The sequence below is a fragment of the Oryctolagus cuniculus genome, chromosome Y, assembly GCF_051225735.1.
Source record: "Oryctolagus cuniculus isolate XC-2025 breed Fujian yellow rabbit chromosome Y, ASM5122573v1, whole genome shotgun sequence".
Lineage (NCBI taxonomy): Eukaryota > Metazoa > Chordata > Mammalia > Lagomorpha > Leporidae > Oryctolagus > Oryctolagus cuniculus.
In genome coordinates, this window is record NC_142889.1 from 6,837,484 (window position 1) to 6,855,198 (window position 17,715).

Here is a 17,715-nt window from a genome sequence, read left to right on the forward strand (position 1 = left end):
GATGATAGGAGATGTGTGATTGTCAGCTAGGTAAATAGTGGATAGAGATGAGTAAATCATAGATGATAGGCAAATATATTAGTAAGTAGGGAAATTATTGGTGGGTAGTTCATAGATGATAGGAAGGCAGATAGGTACATAGACAGATGCATATATAGGATGTCTACTTATGTATATACCTATCTGCATGCAGTGTTGTTACCCAACCACAAGGTTATGTTCTGAGCACATTTAAGGGAGGCCAAACTGGGATTTTTTGTAGGTGAAATGTATCCAATGAAGCTTCAACTTCCTATATTTTCAACTAATAATGGCTTTAACCAGGGTGTAACCCCATCATAAATTGCAGAGCATCTGTATCTCTCTCTCCCTCCCTCCCTCCCTCCCTCCCTCCCTCCCTCCCTCCCTCTCTCCCACTGAGTTTATGAACCCATTGGCCAATTCCTCATCTCTTTCTATCACAATATCATCTTCTGAATGTTGCATCTTGTCTGCCAGGTTCTTCTTACCTTTGTTGTAGCACACCCATGGTTTCTCTAATCTCATCCTCTTTATGTGTTCCACTGGTGAAATTTTTCCTTCATTTTCTGGTGCTTTTACTCTGTGGGACTGTCATGACAAATGTTTACCCACCCTAGCTGGCTTGTGCAGTAGAAATGTGTTCCCTCACAACTCTGGAGACCGAAAAAATGAGATCAAGGAGTTCTCAGGTTGCAACTATCTGGAGACTCTGAGGGACTATTTCCACATCTCTCTCTAGCTTCTTGTGTGTGTGTTTTTTTTTCTTTTCTGGAAACCACTAGCATTCTTTGGCTGATAGAAGCATCCACCCACTCCCATCTGCTATTATCCTTCCATGGCATTCTCACCTGTACCCAAATTTCCTCTTCTGATAAGGAGACAAACAAGTTGTATTAGGGATTGGCCCAACTCCAAATGATCTCATTCTATCTTATCAATCTGCAAAAATACTATTTCCAATTAAGTTTTTATCCTAAGGTATTGGGGGCTAGGTTTTGCATGCACAAGTTTTGAAGAAGACACAATTCAGCCACAGCAAGAGGAGTTTCTCTTATATTTGTGAGTTTCCATAGTGGGTGAGGAAATCAAACACAGCTTCCTCTTCTGGGTTGGGTTGCACTGTCAGGCACTTCTCTGTCCTCTTAATCTATGGGCAAACGAAGGACTCACACATGTACAAAAAGAGAGATCACAGTTTCTGTGGGTTCCAGACTCAGTTGCACTTGTCCAGAATGCCTGGTATAATTATGTAAGGATGTTCATGCTTCTTCTGGCTATCATAGGACAAGTGTCCCCAGAAATGTCACTTAAAACTGGTGGGCCCAGAGCTGACACTGGACACCTCACCCTCAGGTGCATTAAGGGACAACATTAGTTGATCAGAAGGAAGGTCTTGGGAGTTCCCTATCATGCTGGTGGGTAGGTAAGGGGAATCTGAGGAAGATCCAGCCGTGATGCATGCTTACATCTAAGACAGTTCTCCCAACTAGATGTTGAAGATGAAGGATCTGGAAATCTCTCTAAAGATCTCTTAGGAATATTCTCTTTGACAACTGAAGTGACTGATATATTCCACAAAGGAGATTTCGATGTCCTAATCCTTAGTGTATATGCAAGGCAACTTATTTGCAAACAGCTTCTTTGAAGACTTAATTGACTGGATAATCTTTATATGAGGTCATCCAGGGTTTGGGTGGTCCTTAAGACCCATGATAGTGTCCTAAGAGAAAGGAGACATGGACACAGAGGAGAACCCACATGAAGTAAGTCAGAGCCTGGAGTGATGAAGTCATGAGCAAAGGATGCCTGAAACCACCAGGCACTGGAAGAATCACCAAAGATCTTCTGGATCCTGCGGTAGGAGAGAAACCTGAGACAACTGATGCCCTAATATGGCAGATGAGGAAACTGAGGGTCAAGAAAGGTGGACCCAGGCCCCACCCTTAGCTGGGAGCAGCACAGTCCTCTGGCCCATATCATGCAGTTGCCCAGGGCTTCTTGAATTGGCTGTGAGCTCCATTCAGCTCAGCCAGTCATGCTGAGTCCCTGAATAACTTCTGGGGGACATTAGCCACCCGAGTGTGAGAAATGTATGGCTGGGCCCAGTTCCCCTTTAAAGATGCTCCAGAGCGCAGATGTTTTGCCTCAACATAACCAAAACCATCATCTCTCCAAGTTCCTTCTCCCAGCTCATCTCTACCACAGTGACACTTGGTGTACCCTGGACACACATAACAGCATGCCAGTAACAGGGTAATCCAAATCCCAAGAAACCAGCCTAGGAGACAAGGGCTGGCTCCTGCCTCCTGGGTCCTTCTCATTACCCAGCTATGTGGCAGCTCCCAGGACATAACTCAGGACCCACAGAATGTGGCTTGTTGTGAGAAGACCATGATCATCAACCAATTTCAGTTGCCAGGATACAACTGCTGCTGCTTGGTGTCTTGTCCTCATTTGACTTCTGCGAGTTCAACAGCAATGAAGACCAAAAGGAATACTACTTCAATCTTCAGCTTCATGGAGGGTTTTCTAGAATTGAGTGTTAAGACATGAAAAGCTTTATTTGTAATATCTAAGATACAGAACAACCAAAGCATGCAGGTATGAATATGTAAGCGCAATGTGTTCCATCCCTGCAGTGAAATAGTATACACCGACACACTACTGTGTGGGCATATTTGAAAACATGATGTTCAGTGAAAGATGTCAGACACAAAAGGTCCCTTACTGTGTGATCCCTTTGATAGGAAATGTCCAGAACAGGTAAATCTACAAAGACAGGGCTAGTGATTGGCAGGGACTGGGGAAAAGAAGGTGACTTCCCATGGCAGTGGAATCCCTTTTTGGGGAGGTCGAGAGTTCTCTGTAACCAGACAGAAGGGACAGTTACATGGCATGCCTGGTGTACTAAATGCCTTGAATTGTTCTTTATTTTTGTTTGAGATTTATTTATTCAGGGTCATGTGGAAAAGCTGTCATGAAGAGCTAAATTGCCTACTTGCTGTGATCACCAAGGCCCAAGAAAGAGCCCCAGATGTCACCAGGAATGTGACAGAAGAGCAGAAGCTCAGGCTGGAACAGTTCATGCAGAACCTGAATAGAACAGTCCCCTTTCCAGAAAAAACAGTGAATGATTGCCTCGACCTTCCCCAGAATTTGTCTGAGATGTAATGGGTCCAAGTGCTGAGGCCAGAAGTGGAGAGTTCTATGTGTACAGGTATCTATGCTAGAGAGAGTACCAATAACACGACTACATGGATGCCATGGCTGAGAAGCAAAGACTACTAGATGCAGTTTCAGGCGAGCATGGAAGAGGATATCATCGCTGCCACGGAGCAGATAACAAAGCATTGGACAAAGCTCCAGAAGTTAAAAGAGTAAGAAATTATTGGCAAAGAAGATGAAAATTTAGCAGAAAAAATCTAAAAGAATGAGCTAGTCGGGCCCAGAAGCTGCAGTCTAGTTGTGTGAGGAGGCTTCTGGAACAAAAGATGAGAAAGAAGAAGATGAGCCAAGCTTCATCATGGGATGATGACAATGTAGCTATCTTGGACGGCTTATTCCTGACTAGAGTTCAGAAAACCCAAGTGAGCAGGGATAGGAGGCCTTCCTCTCAGCCTCTCTCCTGAAGACTCACGGGTTGGGGAGCACTGGAAGCACTGCTCTGCCCCCAGCCTTCATGGGCTTACAGCCTCTGGGACGAGAACTATCTCTGGGATACTCAGGCACTACCTCACAGAGTTGATCTATATTCCTGTAGAAAGGAGAAAGCACCTAACTTGTTGCTGGCAAGTTTTTCACATGTGAACAGCAATGACATTGAGGCTGATATGCATGAAGGGAGCACTTATTTGGTAAAGAATAGAAAACCTTAAAAAATTAAATGCCAGCACATGAGACACAACTGCAAGAGATGAGCCAGAAGGAGCCAGGAACTGCATGCATCCAGCTCTCCTATGTGGGTGGCAGGGGCCCGAGGACTTTGACCAGTTTCCACTGCTTTCCTGGATGTATTGGCAGGGAGACGGGTCAGGAGCATGAAAAGAGGATTCAACCCTGCACTTAAATGGGATCCTGGTTTAACTTGCTGTGCCACCTAATAGGTTTAAAAACTTGGGATTCTGGCTTTTGTGTGCCCAGAAATGAGATTGACTTCAACAGAGACAGCTTGCTTTATTGAAGCAAAGAGGTGATGAAGGTTTCTGAAGAGACGATGTATAGCGTGCATGTAGGGCCAAGCTTTTATCTGGTCTGGTTGCTGAGGGGCTCTCCAGAAGCATTGGAGGCCTTTGGCATATCTAGTTTTGCCAGGCATTTTCTGGGTGGGCAGAGAGAGAGAGAGACTGAAAGTAGATTTCCCGTGAAGGGGACTAGGGAAGGGTGACATTCTTGTGAGCCTTATTGTCCTTTATCCCAGACCCTCAAGGTAAAAAAGGGAAGAGGAACATTGATTCTATCTGGCTACTTACTGCTGAGAAGAGCCATGGGGTTTTTCCTCTAGCACCTCTCCTGGAATTCTCTTTGGGTTTTGAGAGAAGGTGGTGGACTAGCATCATGGTCTTAACCTGATCTTGAGAGATGGCTTTGATGTGATTCTGTAAGAAACTTTGGAACAAATTAAATAGGCATGGTGTGAATAGCAGGGCTATAGGGATGACTGTGACAGACCTGGTAAGAGGAGCTAACCATGCCCACTTCCCATGGGAGACAGCAGAAAAGCATCCTGCCCAAAAGAGATACAAGTGTTAAGAAAGTTTTCACCACAAGTGCAGCCAGTATGGGTTGGTGAAGATTAGAGCCAGGACTACGCAGACACTAGCAAGAGGTGACAATGCATTACAAAATGGAGTACAAACAGAAAGTTAAAAAGGGTATCTGTGTGGGTGTGAGGTTTCATACATCACTCCAGAGTCAGCAACCTGTGATGAGATCAGAGGTAGACTGGTGGAGTCTAGTACCGATGACTCTCCTGTTTTTGGTCGAAGTTTGGGATATAAAGTGAGAGTGAAGAAGTCAGTCTGGTCTGGAGTGAAGCAGATGAACACTCTTCAGAGCTAGAGATTGATGATGACCTGTTGTCAGAGGTAATCAAATGAGCTTTGGAGTGATGTCATCTAGAGATCTTCCCGGAGGACTGGGAGGAAGGTGTAGAGTTGGCTAAAGGTGTTCACCTGCAGTCCTGGAAGTCACATCATAAAGGAAGTGTGACCCTTTTCAGGGAAGGCACTCTGTTGATTCTGATTTTCTAGCTGGCCTGGGAACAGAGCTGTCCTGAATAGGTCAGTATAGAATAAGCAGGATCTCTAAAAGGAAATTGTCAGTTTTGCATGTAATGTTACTAACCTCAGGCTGCCTTCCCTGATGGCAGTGGTTACTTTGAAGGCTGGGCAGAGAGAAGGGCTTTGTCAGCTTAGGGAGGGCCAACAGGGTCTGCAGCAATCCCGGATTCCTTCAATCCTAGGGGCAGTTCCGTTTTCAGTGGCCCAGCTCCTGGTAGAGCCAAAAGGCCTCTTTAGATGCTGGTTTTTGTTTGGACTGCCTACTGTCCAAATCCTGGGCTTTCCACATTGACTGGCCCTTGTTGGGTCTCCTTGATGGGAGATCACTGTGTAAAGCAGTTATTAATTGGCCTGCCACCTAACCCTACATTGATCCTGCTGTCTAGATCACCCCTCTTCCTCTTGGTCTCTATTAAGCAGACCACAGAAGTGTTATGGGCTGTTAACCAAAATTTAACGTTTCAGGTTCTTGCCATTTACTTAGAGATGAATTCCAAGCACTGGCTCAAGCAAGACATGCAGCGTGGTGAGGTTTAGGATGTATCCGTAAAGTGAGAAGAATACACAGGAACATGAGGTCTTTATAAAGGGGGAGTGGGCCAGAAAGGGTAAATAGAGATTTCCGTATCAGTTGTTTCCAGGGGTCAGACCAGAGTCTGCAAGTGAGAGGGCATGCAGGCGAGAGAGTGCAAGCGAGAGGGCAGAAAAGAGAAACATGGAACATGGGGCCGGCAGGAGAGGGCTGGGCACATGCTCACCAGGGCTCTTCTTCACTTCCAATAGGGGAGTGGTTACATAGTCTGGTTGACAAGTGGGTGGCTATAGGGGAGAGTACATGAGGGGTAAGGGGTGTGGCTTGTGAGCCTAATCTTTTCTCCCTGCCCACTCCCATATAATTTCCCTCTCAGAGATTCATGAGCCTTAATCTTATGGGGATGCTAAAGAGCATAGACTCATCATATCTTCTGTATCTACTCCTGTTGATCATGGATGCAGGCCCTGCCTATCCTGGGAGTGGAAATCTCTTCTAAAGAGTTCATTTCATGATCTCAGACACTGCCAATGGCTGCGTCTCCCACATTATCATCATTACTCTCAGAAAGCTAAAAGAAAGCAAGTAGCAACTAGAGTGCACTTTAAGATGGAAATAATACATTTCATAGACTCCCAGATAGTATGTGGAGATAGGCTCCTTATGCAGACTATAAAACCATTTAGCCTGAGCATAGGGATTTTTTAAATAGAAAATTTTATATAGAAAATATAAATTTCAAAAATACAACTTTTCGATTACAGCGGTTCTTCCCCATAACCATCCTCTCACTCACAAACCATCCCATCTACTACTCCCTCTCCCATCCCATTCTTCATTAAGATTCTTTTTAAATTTACTTTATATACAGGAGATCAACTCTATACTGAATAAAGGTTTCAACAGTTTGCAGACACATAGTATAAAGTGTTGTTTGAAGACTAGTTTTACCATTAATCCTCATAGTGCAACCCATTAAAGATAGAGGTTCTACATGGGGAGTAAGTGCACAGTGACTCCTGTTGTTGATTTTTTTTATCTTTTATTTAATGAATATAAATTTCCAAAGTTTCGTTGTTTCTTACTGCAGTATAGTATTCTAAAGAGTACATATCCCATAATTTCTTTATCCAGTCTACCGTTGATGGGCATTTATGTTGGTTCCAGGTCTTAGCTATTGTGAATTGTGCTGCAATAAACATTAGGGTGCAGACCGCTTGTTTGTTTGCCAATTTAAATTCCTTTGGGTAAATTCCAAGGAGTGGGATGGCTGCGTTGTATGGTAGGATTATCTTCAGGTTTCTGAGGAATCTCCAGACTGACTTCCATAGTGGCTTAACCAGTTTGCATTCCCAACAGTGGGTTAGTGTCCCTTTTCCCCCACATCCTTGCCAGCATCTGTTGTTGGTAGATTTCAGTATGTGAGCCATTCTAGCTGGGGTGAGGTGAAACCTCATTGTGGTTTTGATTTGCATTTCCCTGATTGCTAATGACCTTGAACATTTTTTCATGTGTCTGTTGGCCATTTGGATTTCCTCTTTTGAAAAATGTCTATTGAGGTCCTTGGCCCATCTCTTAAGTGGGTTGTTGGTTTTGTTTTTGTGGAGTTTCTTGATCTCTTTGTAGATTCTGGTTATTAACCCTTTATCTGTTGCATAGTTTGCAAATATTTTTTCCCATTCTGTCGGTTGTCTCTTCACTCTCCTGACTGTTTCTTTTGCAGTACAGAAACTTCTCAATCTGAAGTAATCCGAATAGTTGATTTTGGCTTTGACTGCCTGTGCCTCCCGGGTCTTTTCCAGAAACTCTTTGCCTGTGCCAATATCTTGAAGGGTTTCTCCAATGTTCTCTAGTATCTTGATGGTGTCAGGTCATAGATTTAGGTCTTTAATCCATGCTGAGTGGATTTTTGTATAAGGTGAAAGGTAAGGGTCTTGATTCATGCTTCTGCACGTGGAAATCCAGTTTTCCCAGCACCATTTATTGAATAGACTGTCCTTGCTCCAGGAATTAGTTTTAGATCCTTGATCAACTATAAGTTGGCTATAGATGTTTGGATTGATTTCTGGTGTTTCAATTCTGTTCCATTGGTCTATCCATCTGTTTCTGTACCAGTACCATGCTGTTTTGATTACAACTGCCCTGTAGTATGTCCTGAAGTCTGGTATTGTGATGCCTCTGGCTTTGTTTTTGTTGTACAAGATTGCTTTAGCTATTCGAGGTCTCCAGTGTCTGCATATGAATTTCAGCACCATTTCTTCCAGATCCGAGAAGGTCTTTGGTATCTTGATTGGTATCGCATTGAATCTATAAATTGCTTTTGGGAGAATGGACATTTTGATGATGTTGACTCTTCCAATCCATGAGCATGGAAGATTTTTCCATTTCTTGGTATCCTCTTCTATTTCTTTCTTTAAGGTTTTGTAATTTTCATCGTAGAGATCTTTAATGTCCTTGGTTAAGTTTATTCCAAGGTATTTGATTGTTTTTGTAGCTATTGTGAATGGGATTGATCTTAGAAGTCCTTCCTCAGCCATGGCATTGTCTGTGTATACAAAGGCTGTTGATTTTTGTGCATTGATTTTATACCCTGCTACTTTGCCAAACTCTTCTATGAGTTCCAATAGTCTCTTAGTAGAGTTCTTTGGGTCCCCTAAATAAAGAATCATGTCATCTGCAAAGAGGGATAGTTTGAGTTCTTCCTTCCCAATTTGTATCCCTTTAATTTCTTTTTCTTGCCTAATAGCTCTGGCTAGAACCTCCAGTACTATATTGAATAGCAGTGGTGAGAGTGGACATCCCTGTCTGGTACCAGATCTCAGTGGAAATGCTTCCAACTCTTCCCCATTCAATAGGATGTTGGCTGTGGGTTTTTCATAGATTGCTTTGATTGTATTGAGGAATGTTCCTTCCAAACCCAGTTTGCTTAGAGTTTTCATCATGAACGGGTGTTGCATTTTATCAAATGTTTTCTCTGCATCTATTGAGATAATCATATGGTTTTTTTTCTGCAGTCTGTTAATGTGGTGTATCACATTGATTGTCTTGCGCACATTAAACCATCCCTGCATACCAGGGATAAATCCCACTTGGTCTGGGTGGATGATCTTTCTGATGTGTTGTTGCATTCTATTGGCCAGAATTTTATTGAGGAGTTTTGCATCTATGTTCATCAGGGATATTGGTCTGTAATTCTCTTTCAGTGCTGCATCTTTTTTCCGGCTTAGGAATTAAGGTGATGCTGGCTTCATAGAAAGAATTTGGGAGGACTCCCTCTTTTTCGAGTGTTCTGAATAGCTTGAGAAGAATTGGAGTTAGTTCTTCTTTAAATGTCTGGTAGAATTCAGCAGTGAATCCGTCTGGTCCTGGGCTTTTCTTTGTTGGGAGGGCCTTTATTACTGTTTCAATTTCTGTCTCAGTAATGGGTCTGTTTAGGTTTTCGATGTCCTCATGGTTCAATGTAGGTAGGTTGCATGTGTCCAGGAATCTATCCATTTCTGATAGGTTTCCGTGTTTGCTGGCATACAAGTCCTTGTAGTAATTTCTGATGATTCTTTTTATTTCTGTGGTGTCTTTTGTTACGTTTCCTTTTTCATCTCTGATTTTATTGATTTGGGTCTTTTCTCTTCTTTTTTTTAGTTAGTTGGGCCAGTGGGGTGTCAATTTTGTGTATTTTTTCAAAAAACCAGCGCCTCGTTTGGCTGATTTTTTGTAATGTTTTTCTTGATTCAATCCTGTTGATTTCTTCTCTGATTTTAATTATTTCTCTTCTCCTACTAGATTTGGGTCTGGTTTGCTGTAGGTTTTCTAGATCCTTGAGGTGAATTGAAAGCTCATCTATTTGGTGCCTTTCCAAATTCTTGATGTAGGCACCTATTGATATAAACTTTCCTCTTAACACTGCTTTTGCTGCGTCTCATAAGTTTTGGTATGTTGTGCTGTTATCCTCATTTACTTCCAGAAAGTTTTTGATTTCTCTTTTGATTTCTTGAATGACCCATTGTTCATTCAGGAGCATGTTGTTCAATCTCCATGTGTTTGCGTATGCTCTAGGGATTCCTGAGTTGCTAATTTCCAACTTCATTCCTTTATGGTTTGAGAAACTGCATGGTATGATTCTAATTCTTTTGAATTTGCTGAGACTTGCTTTATGGCCTAGTATGTGGTCAATCCTAGAGAAGGTTCCATGTACTGCTGAGAAGAATGTAAAATCTTTAGCTGTAGGATTGAAAGTTCTGTATATATCTGTTAGATCCATGTGGGCTATAGTGTCGTTTAAATCTATTGTATCCTTGTTGATCTTCTGTCCTATTGATCTGTCTATTTCTGAGAGTGGAGTATTGAAGTCCCCCAGTACTATTGTATTGGGGTCTAAGTCTCCCTTTAAGTCCATTAATAAATCTTTTAGATAAACTGGTGCCCTGTAGTTAGGTGCATATACATTGATAATTGTTATATCTTCTTGTTGTATTGATCCCTTAATCATTATATAGTGCCCCTCTTTGTCTCTCTTAACAGTTTTTGTGGTAAAGTTTATGTTGTCCGATATTAAGGTGGCTACGCCCGCTCTTTTTTCATTTCTGTTGGCATGGTATATCTTTTTCCAGCCTTTCACTTTCAGTCTGTATGGATCTTAGTTGGAAAGATGTGTTTCTTGTAAGCAGCAAATAGATGGGTTTTGTTCCTTAACCCAATCAGCCAATCGGTGTCTTTTAACTGGACAGTTCAGGCCATTCACGTTCAATGTGACTAATGATAAGTGGTAACTTTGCCCTGCCATTTGCCAAAGATAAGTTCTAATATATGCTTTGAATTCCCTGTGATCTTTTGCTGTGAGGTTTCCTTCCTTGGTTTCCTTCCTTTACCTTCTTTCATATTGATGACCGTGTTTCTGTGTTTCTGTGTGTAACACATCTTTAAGCATCTTTTGCAGGGCTGGACGAGTGGCAACAAATTCTTTCAATTTCTGTTTGCTATGAAAAGTCTTTATTTCACCTTCATTCACAAATGAGTGATTTGCAGGATATAATATTCTGGGCTGGCAGTTGTTCTCTCTTAGTACCTGGGCTATATCTCGCCATTCCCTCCTAGCTTGTAGAGTTTCTGATGAGAAGTCAGCTGTGAGTCTGATTGGAGATCCTCTGAGAGTAATCTGACGTTTCTCTCTTGCACATTTTAGGATCTTTTCTTTATGTTTCACTGTGGAGAGTTTAATTACAACGTGTCCTGGTGAGGATCTCTTTTGGTCGTGTTTATTAGGGGTTCTGTGAGCTTCCTGTACTAGGATGTCTCTGTCCTTCTCCAAACCTGGGAAATTTTCTGTTAATATCTCACTAAAAAGGCCTTCTAATCCTTTCTCCCTCTCCATGCCTTCAGGAACTCCTAGAACCCAAATGTTGGGTTTTTTAATAGTATCCTGAAGATTCCCGACAATATGTTTTAGGTTTCTAATTTCCTCTTCTTTTCTTTGGTCTGACTGTCTCCTTTCCTGTGCTCTGTCTTCTAAGTCCGATATTCTCTCTTCTGCTTCACCCATTCTGTTTGTACGGCTCTCTATTGTGTTTTTCATTTGCTCTATTGAATTCTTCACTACAGTCACTATCACAGTTTCCTGTTGTACTAGTTGTTTCGTTTCATTTTGATTCCTCCTTAATATTTCATTTTCACGAGAGAGATTTTCTATCTTCTCCATTAAGGATTTCTGTAGTTCAAGAATTTGTTTTTGAGAACTTCTTAATGTTCTTATCAATTTTTTGAGATCTGCTTCTTGCATTTGTTCTATCTCATCATCTTCTTTTTTTTAATTTATTTTTTTTGCCTTTGTATAGCTTTATTATTATTATTATTATTTAATCTCCAAACTGACTTCCATAGTGGCTTGACCAGTTTGCATTCCCACCAACAGTGGGTTAGTGTCCCTTTTTCCCCACATCCTCACCAGCATCTGTTGTTGGTAGATTTCTATAGGTGAGCCATTCTAACTGGGGTGAGGTGAAACCTCATTGTGGTTTTGATTTGCATTTCCCTGATTGCTAGTGACCATGAACATTTTTTCATGTGTCTGTTGGCCATTTGGATTTCCTCTTTTGAAAAATGTCTATTGAGGTCCTTGGCCCATCTCTTAAGTGGGTTGGTTGTTTTATTTTTGTGGAGTTTCTTGATCTCTTTGTAGATTCTGGTTATTAACCCTTTATCTGTTGCATTGGATGCAAATATTTTTTCCCATTCTGTCGGTTGTCTCTTCACTCTCCTGACTGTTTCTTTTGCAGTACAGAAACTTCTCAATTTGATGCAATCCGAATAGTTGATTTTGGCTTTGACTGCCTGTGCCTCCCGGGTCTTTTCCAGAAACTCTTTGCCTGTGCCAATATCTTGAAGGGTTTCTCCAATGTTCTCTAATAACTTGATGGTGTCAGGTCATAGATTTAGGTCTTTAATCCACGTTGAGTGGATTTTTGTGTAAGGTGTAAGGTAGGGGTCTTGCTTCATGCTTCTGCACGTGGAAATCCAGTTTTCCCAGCACCATTTATTGAATAGACTGTCCTTGCTCCAGGAATTAGTTTTAGATCCTTGATCAACTATAAGTTGGCTGTAGATGTTTGGGTTGATTTCTGGTGTTTCAATTCTGTTCCATTGGTCTATCCATCTGTTTCTGTACCAGTACCATGCTGTTTTGATTACAACTGCCCTGTAGTATGTCCTGAAGTCTGGTATTGTGATGCCTCTGGCTTTGTTTTTGTTGTACAAGATTGCTTTAGCTATTCGAGGTCTCTTGTGCCTCCATATGAATTTCAGCATCATTTTTTCTAGATCTGCGAAGAATGTCTTTGGTATCTTGATTGGGATTGCATTGAATCTATAAATTGCTTTTGGGAGAATGGACATTTTGATGATGTTGATTCTTCCAATCCATGAGCATGGAAGATTTTTCCATTTCTTGGTATCCTCTTCTATTTCTTTCTTTAAGGTTTTGTAGTTTTCATCGTAGAGATCTTTAACGTCCTTGGTTAAGTTTATTCCAAGGTATCTGATTGTTTTTGTAGCTATTGTGAATGGGATTGATCTTAGCAGCTCTTTCTCAGTCATGGCATTGCTTGTGTATACAAAGGCTGTTGATTTTTGTTCATTGATTTTATATCCTGCCACTTTGCCAAACTCCTCTATGAGTTCCAATAGTCTCTTAGTAGAGTTCTTTGGATCCTCTAAGTACAGAATCATATCGTCTGCAAAGAGGGATAGTTTGACTTCTTCCTTCTTGATTTGTATTCCTGTGATTTCTTTTTCTTGTCTGATGGCTCTGGCTAAAACTTCCAGAACTATGTTAAATAGCAGTGGTGAGAGTGGGCATCCCTGCCTGGTGCCAGATTTCAGTGGAAATGCTTCCAACTTTTCCCCATTCAATAGGATGCTGGCTGTGGGTTTTTTATAAATTGCTTTGATTATATTGAGGAATGTTCCTTCTATACCCAATTTGCTTAGAGTTTTCATCATGAAAGGGTGTTGAATTTTATCAAATGCTTTCTCTGCATCAATTGAGATAATCATATGGTTTTTCTTCTGCAGTCTGTTAATGTGGTGAATCACATTGATTGATTTGCGTATGTTGAACCATCCCTGCATACCAGGGATGAATCCCACTTGGTCTGGGTGGATGATTTTCCTGATGTGGTGTTGTATTCTATTGGCCAGAATTTTATTGAGGATTTTTGCGTCTATGTTCATCAGGGATATTGGTCTGTAATTTTCTTTCAGTGCTGCATCTTTCTCTGGCTTAGGGATTAAGGTGATGCTGGCTTCATAGAAAGAATTTGGGAGGATTCCCTCTTTTTCAATTGTTCTGAATAGTTTGAGAAGAATTGGAGTTAGTTCTTCTTTAAATGTCTGGTAGAATTCAGCAGTGAATCCATCTGGTCCTGGGCTTTTCTTTGTTGGGAGGGCCTTTATTACTGTTTCAATTTCTGTTTCAGTTATGGGTCTATTTAGGTTTTCGATGTCTTCATGGTTCAATTTTGGTAGATTGCATGTGTCCAGGAATCTATCCATTTCTGATAGGTTTTCCTGTTTGCTGGCATACAGGTCCTTGTAGTAATTTCTGATGATTCTTTTTATTTCTGTGGTGTCTGTTGTTACGTTTCCTTTTTCATCTCTGATTTTATTGATTTGGGTCTTTTCTCTTCTTTTTTTAGTTAGTTGGGCCAATGGGGTGTCAATTTTGTTTATTTTTTCAAAAAACCAGCTTCTCGCTTGGCTGATTTTTTGTAATGTTTTTTTGGATTCAATCCTGTTAATTTCTTCTCTGGTTTTAATTATTTCTCTTCTCCTACTAGATTTGGGTTTGGTTTGCTGCAGTTTTTCTAGGTCCTTGAGGTGCGCTGAAAGCTCATTTATTTGGTACCTTTCCAATTTCTTGGTATAGGCACCTATTGCTATAAATTTGCCTCTCAATACTGCTTTTGCTGTATCCCATAAGTTTTGATATGTTGTGTTGTTGTCTTCATTTACTTCCAGAAAGTTTTTGATTTCTCTTTTGATTTCTTGAATGACCCAGTGTTCATTCAGGAGCATGTTGTTCAATCTCCATGTGTTTGCATACTTTCTGGGGTTTCCTGAGTTGCTAATTTCCAACTTCATCCCGCTGTGGTCTGAGAAGCTGCATGGTATGATTCTAATTCTTTTAAATTTGCTGAGACTTGCTTTATGGCCTAGTATGTGGTCAATCCTAGAGAAGGTTCCATGCGCTGCTGAGAAGAATGTGAAGTCTGTAGATGTAGGGTTGAAAGTTCTGTAGATATCTGTTAGATCCATTTGGGCAATAGTGTCAATTAAATCTGCTGTTTCCTTGTTGATCTCCTGTCCGGATGATCTGTCTATTTCTGAGAGTGGAGTATTGAAGTCCCCCAGTACTATTGTATTGGAATCTAAATCTCCCTTTAAGTCCCTTAACATATCTTTTAAATAGACCGGTGCCCTGTAATTAGGTGCATATACATTTATAATAGTTACATCTTCCTGTTGAATTGAACCCTTAATCATTATATAGTGTCCCTCTATGTCTCTCTTAACAGTTTTTGTATTAAAGTTTATTTTGTCTGATATTAATATGGCTACACCTGCTTTTTTTTGGTTTCTGTTGGCATGGAATATCTTTTTCCAACCTTTCACTTTCAGTCTGCATGCCTCTTTGTTAGAGAGATGTGTTTCTTGTAGGCAACAAATAGTTGGGTTGTGTTCTGTGAGCCAGTCAGCTAAACGGTGTCTTTTAACTGAAGAATTCAGACCATTAATGTTCAATGTGACTATTGATACGTAGTGACTTTGCCCTGCCATTTTCCCGGAAATATTTTCTAGTATATGCTTTGAGCTTCCCATGCTCTTTTACTGGTAGGTGTTCTTCCTTTCCCTTCTTTCATATTGATGACCGTGTTTCTGTGTTTCTGAGTGTAGCACATCTTTAAGTATCTTTTGCAGGGCCGGACGAGTGGCCACAAAGTCTTTCAATTTCTGTTTGCTATGAAAGGTCTTTATTTCACCTTCATTCACAAATGAGAGCTTGGCAGGATATAATATTCTGGGCTGGCAATTTTTCTCTCTTAGCACCTGTGCTATGTCTCGCCATTCCCTCCTAGCTTGTAGGGTTTCTGATGAGAAGTCAGCTGTGAGTCTGATTGGAGATCCTCTGAGAGTAATCTGACGTTTCTCTCTTGCACATTTTAGGATCTTTTCTTTATGTTTCACTGTGGTAAGTTTAATTACCACGTGTCGTGGTGAGGCTCTCTTTTGGTCATGTTTATTGGGGGTTCTATGAGCTTCCTGTACTAGGATATCTCTGTCCTTCTCCAAACCTGGAAAGTTCTCTGCTAGTATCTCACTAAAAAGGCCTTCCAATCCTTTCTCTCTCTCCATGCCTTCAGGAACTCCTAGAACTCGAATGTTGGTTTTTTTAATAGTATCCTGTAGATTCCCAACAATATTTTTTAGGTTTCTAATTTCCTCTTCTTTTCTTTGGTTTGACTGTATGTTTTCCTGTGCTCTATCTTCTAAGTCCGATATTCTCTCTTCTGCTTCACCCATTCTGTTTTTAAGGCTTTCTAATGTGTTTGTCATTTGATCTATTGAGCTCTTCATTTCATTTTGATTTCTCTTCACTATAACACTTTCCTGTTCTACTAGTTTCTGAGTTTCATTTTGACTCTTCCTTAAAATTTCGTTTTCATGAGAGAGATTTTCAATCTTGTCCATTAAGGATTTCTGTAGTTCAAGGATTTGCTTTTGAAAACTTCTAAATGTTCTTATCATAATTTTTTTGAAATCCGTATCTTGCATTTCTTCTATCTCATCATCTTCATACTCTTGGCTTGGGGTGTTTTGCTTATTTGGAGGCATCATAGTGTCATCGTTGATCTTGCTCCCTCTATTTCTGTGTTTGTTACTCGGCATAGTTAATTCTTCTTGCGTCACTGTGCGTTTTTTTTTCTTTCTTTTTTTTTTTTTATACTGTGTCCGTGTTAAGTGGACTGCCTGCTGTTGGAGGAGCCTTGGAGGCTTGAGATGGGTGCGGCCTGAGAGCTCTGCCTGGTTCTTCCAGGTTAAGGGTGTGCAAAGGTGACACCCTCAGGTTATGCGTGGTAAATCTCTCTCTTTTTATTTATTTATTTATTTTATTTATTCAGGGGGTAAGTAACACCGCAGGGCACGGCTGTGCAGAATTGATGGTATTTAGCTTCCAGTCTTTGGCTCCTCTGGACTCCCACTGGGTTGCCTAGGCTACTGAATTGTAGTGACTCAGTTCCTTAGCTCTCCCCCATTGATATGTAAATCCAGAGAGCAGGCCTGCTCTTTGTCTCTTGGGAATTCTAGCCTTGCAGCCTTGTAACCTTTGCAAGGTTAGGGGGAAGAGAAACCCCCGAAGCTTTTTTTTTTTCCTTCTTTCCGGTAGTGAGTTTGCTGCACTTTCCGGCCCCCCTCTAGATTCTGACCCCCATTTCCCCACCAATGTCTTGGGTTATTGAGCTCACCTCCCCTTCCAGCGCCGATGTGTGGACTCGGAGCCCTGAGCGTCCCAAGTCTCCCCGCTGTTGTCTGTGTGGCATGCACTCCCCTTGGAGCACTGGGGCTTCTGCGGCTCAGTCCCGCGACTTGGCTTCCGCGCGGTGGGCGACCTTGTTCTCCCAGTAGGTCCTCCGATACACGATTCCCGTGCAATTTTTTCCTGGTTCTTTTTTCTGTGGCTACCGTAACTCCCCTTTTATTAAACTAAATTTTCCCGGACTATCGGTGCGCGCCCTCACTATTCCGCCATCTTGGCTCCGATACATGGTCATTTTTATAGAGGGAATTGTGTGTTGGTCTGTTGTGAGGAAGTTTGCATCCAGGGCTGTAGTTCTCGGAGTGACTTTAACTCTGGAAAAGTGAAAACACTTTCATTAATTTTAGAGGCTGAATCATTGAAAATGGTACCTAAGCTATTTTCAGAGATGCCTTATTTTCACAGTCAAGGGAGGGTCGTGAACATTTTAAAAATTACCCATGTGCTAAAAAAAATCTGTATTATCAGGTTTTATTGTTTTACTTATTTATTGCTCTTCAAAAAGAAAGGATTTAATAACCAGTATTGAATAGAGATTCCAAAATGGCAGAACAGGGAGGGAGCTTGTTGCTCTAGGATAGGGGAGGGTTGTAAAAATAAAAGTGGAGAGAGTGCAATCTCAGGGAACAGCTATGGAGAAAACTGTGGTGGAAATAGCATGTAGTGGATCTTTATGGGGGTTATAGACCTGAAGCAGGAAAATAGACACAACACAAGACACCAACAGCCAAGAGCCTCAGCACCATCTTTTTGGATAGTGAGGTGTGACTGGACTGCGGCAGTCCGAGCTACTAGCA

At 41.3% G+C, this 17,715-nt stretch overlaps 1 protein-coding gene and 1 pseudogene across 1 annotated transcript in view; both read left to right on the forward strand.

Moving 5' to 3' along the window:
* Window positions 1–2,707: 2,707 nt before the first annotated feature.
* Window positions 2,708–3,553, forward strand: LOC149119179 (PRKR-interacting protein 1 pseudogene; annotated as a pseudogene).
* Window positions 3,554–4,674: 1,121 nt separating this feature from the next.
* The window catches only part of LOC149119180 (RNA-binding motif protein, X chromosome-like), a 28,993-nt gene continuing 15,952 nt past the window's right edge, over window positions 4,675–17,715 (forward strand). The window contains exons 1-2 of the mRNA XM_089325294.1: window positions 4,675–4,692; window positions 5,766–5,826. Of these exons, the coding sequence (XP_089181420.1) occupies window positions 4,675–4,692; window positions 5,766–5,826 (79 nt within the window). The remainder of the gene's footprint in view (window positions 4,693–5,765; window positions 5,827–17,715) is intronic.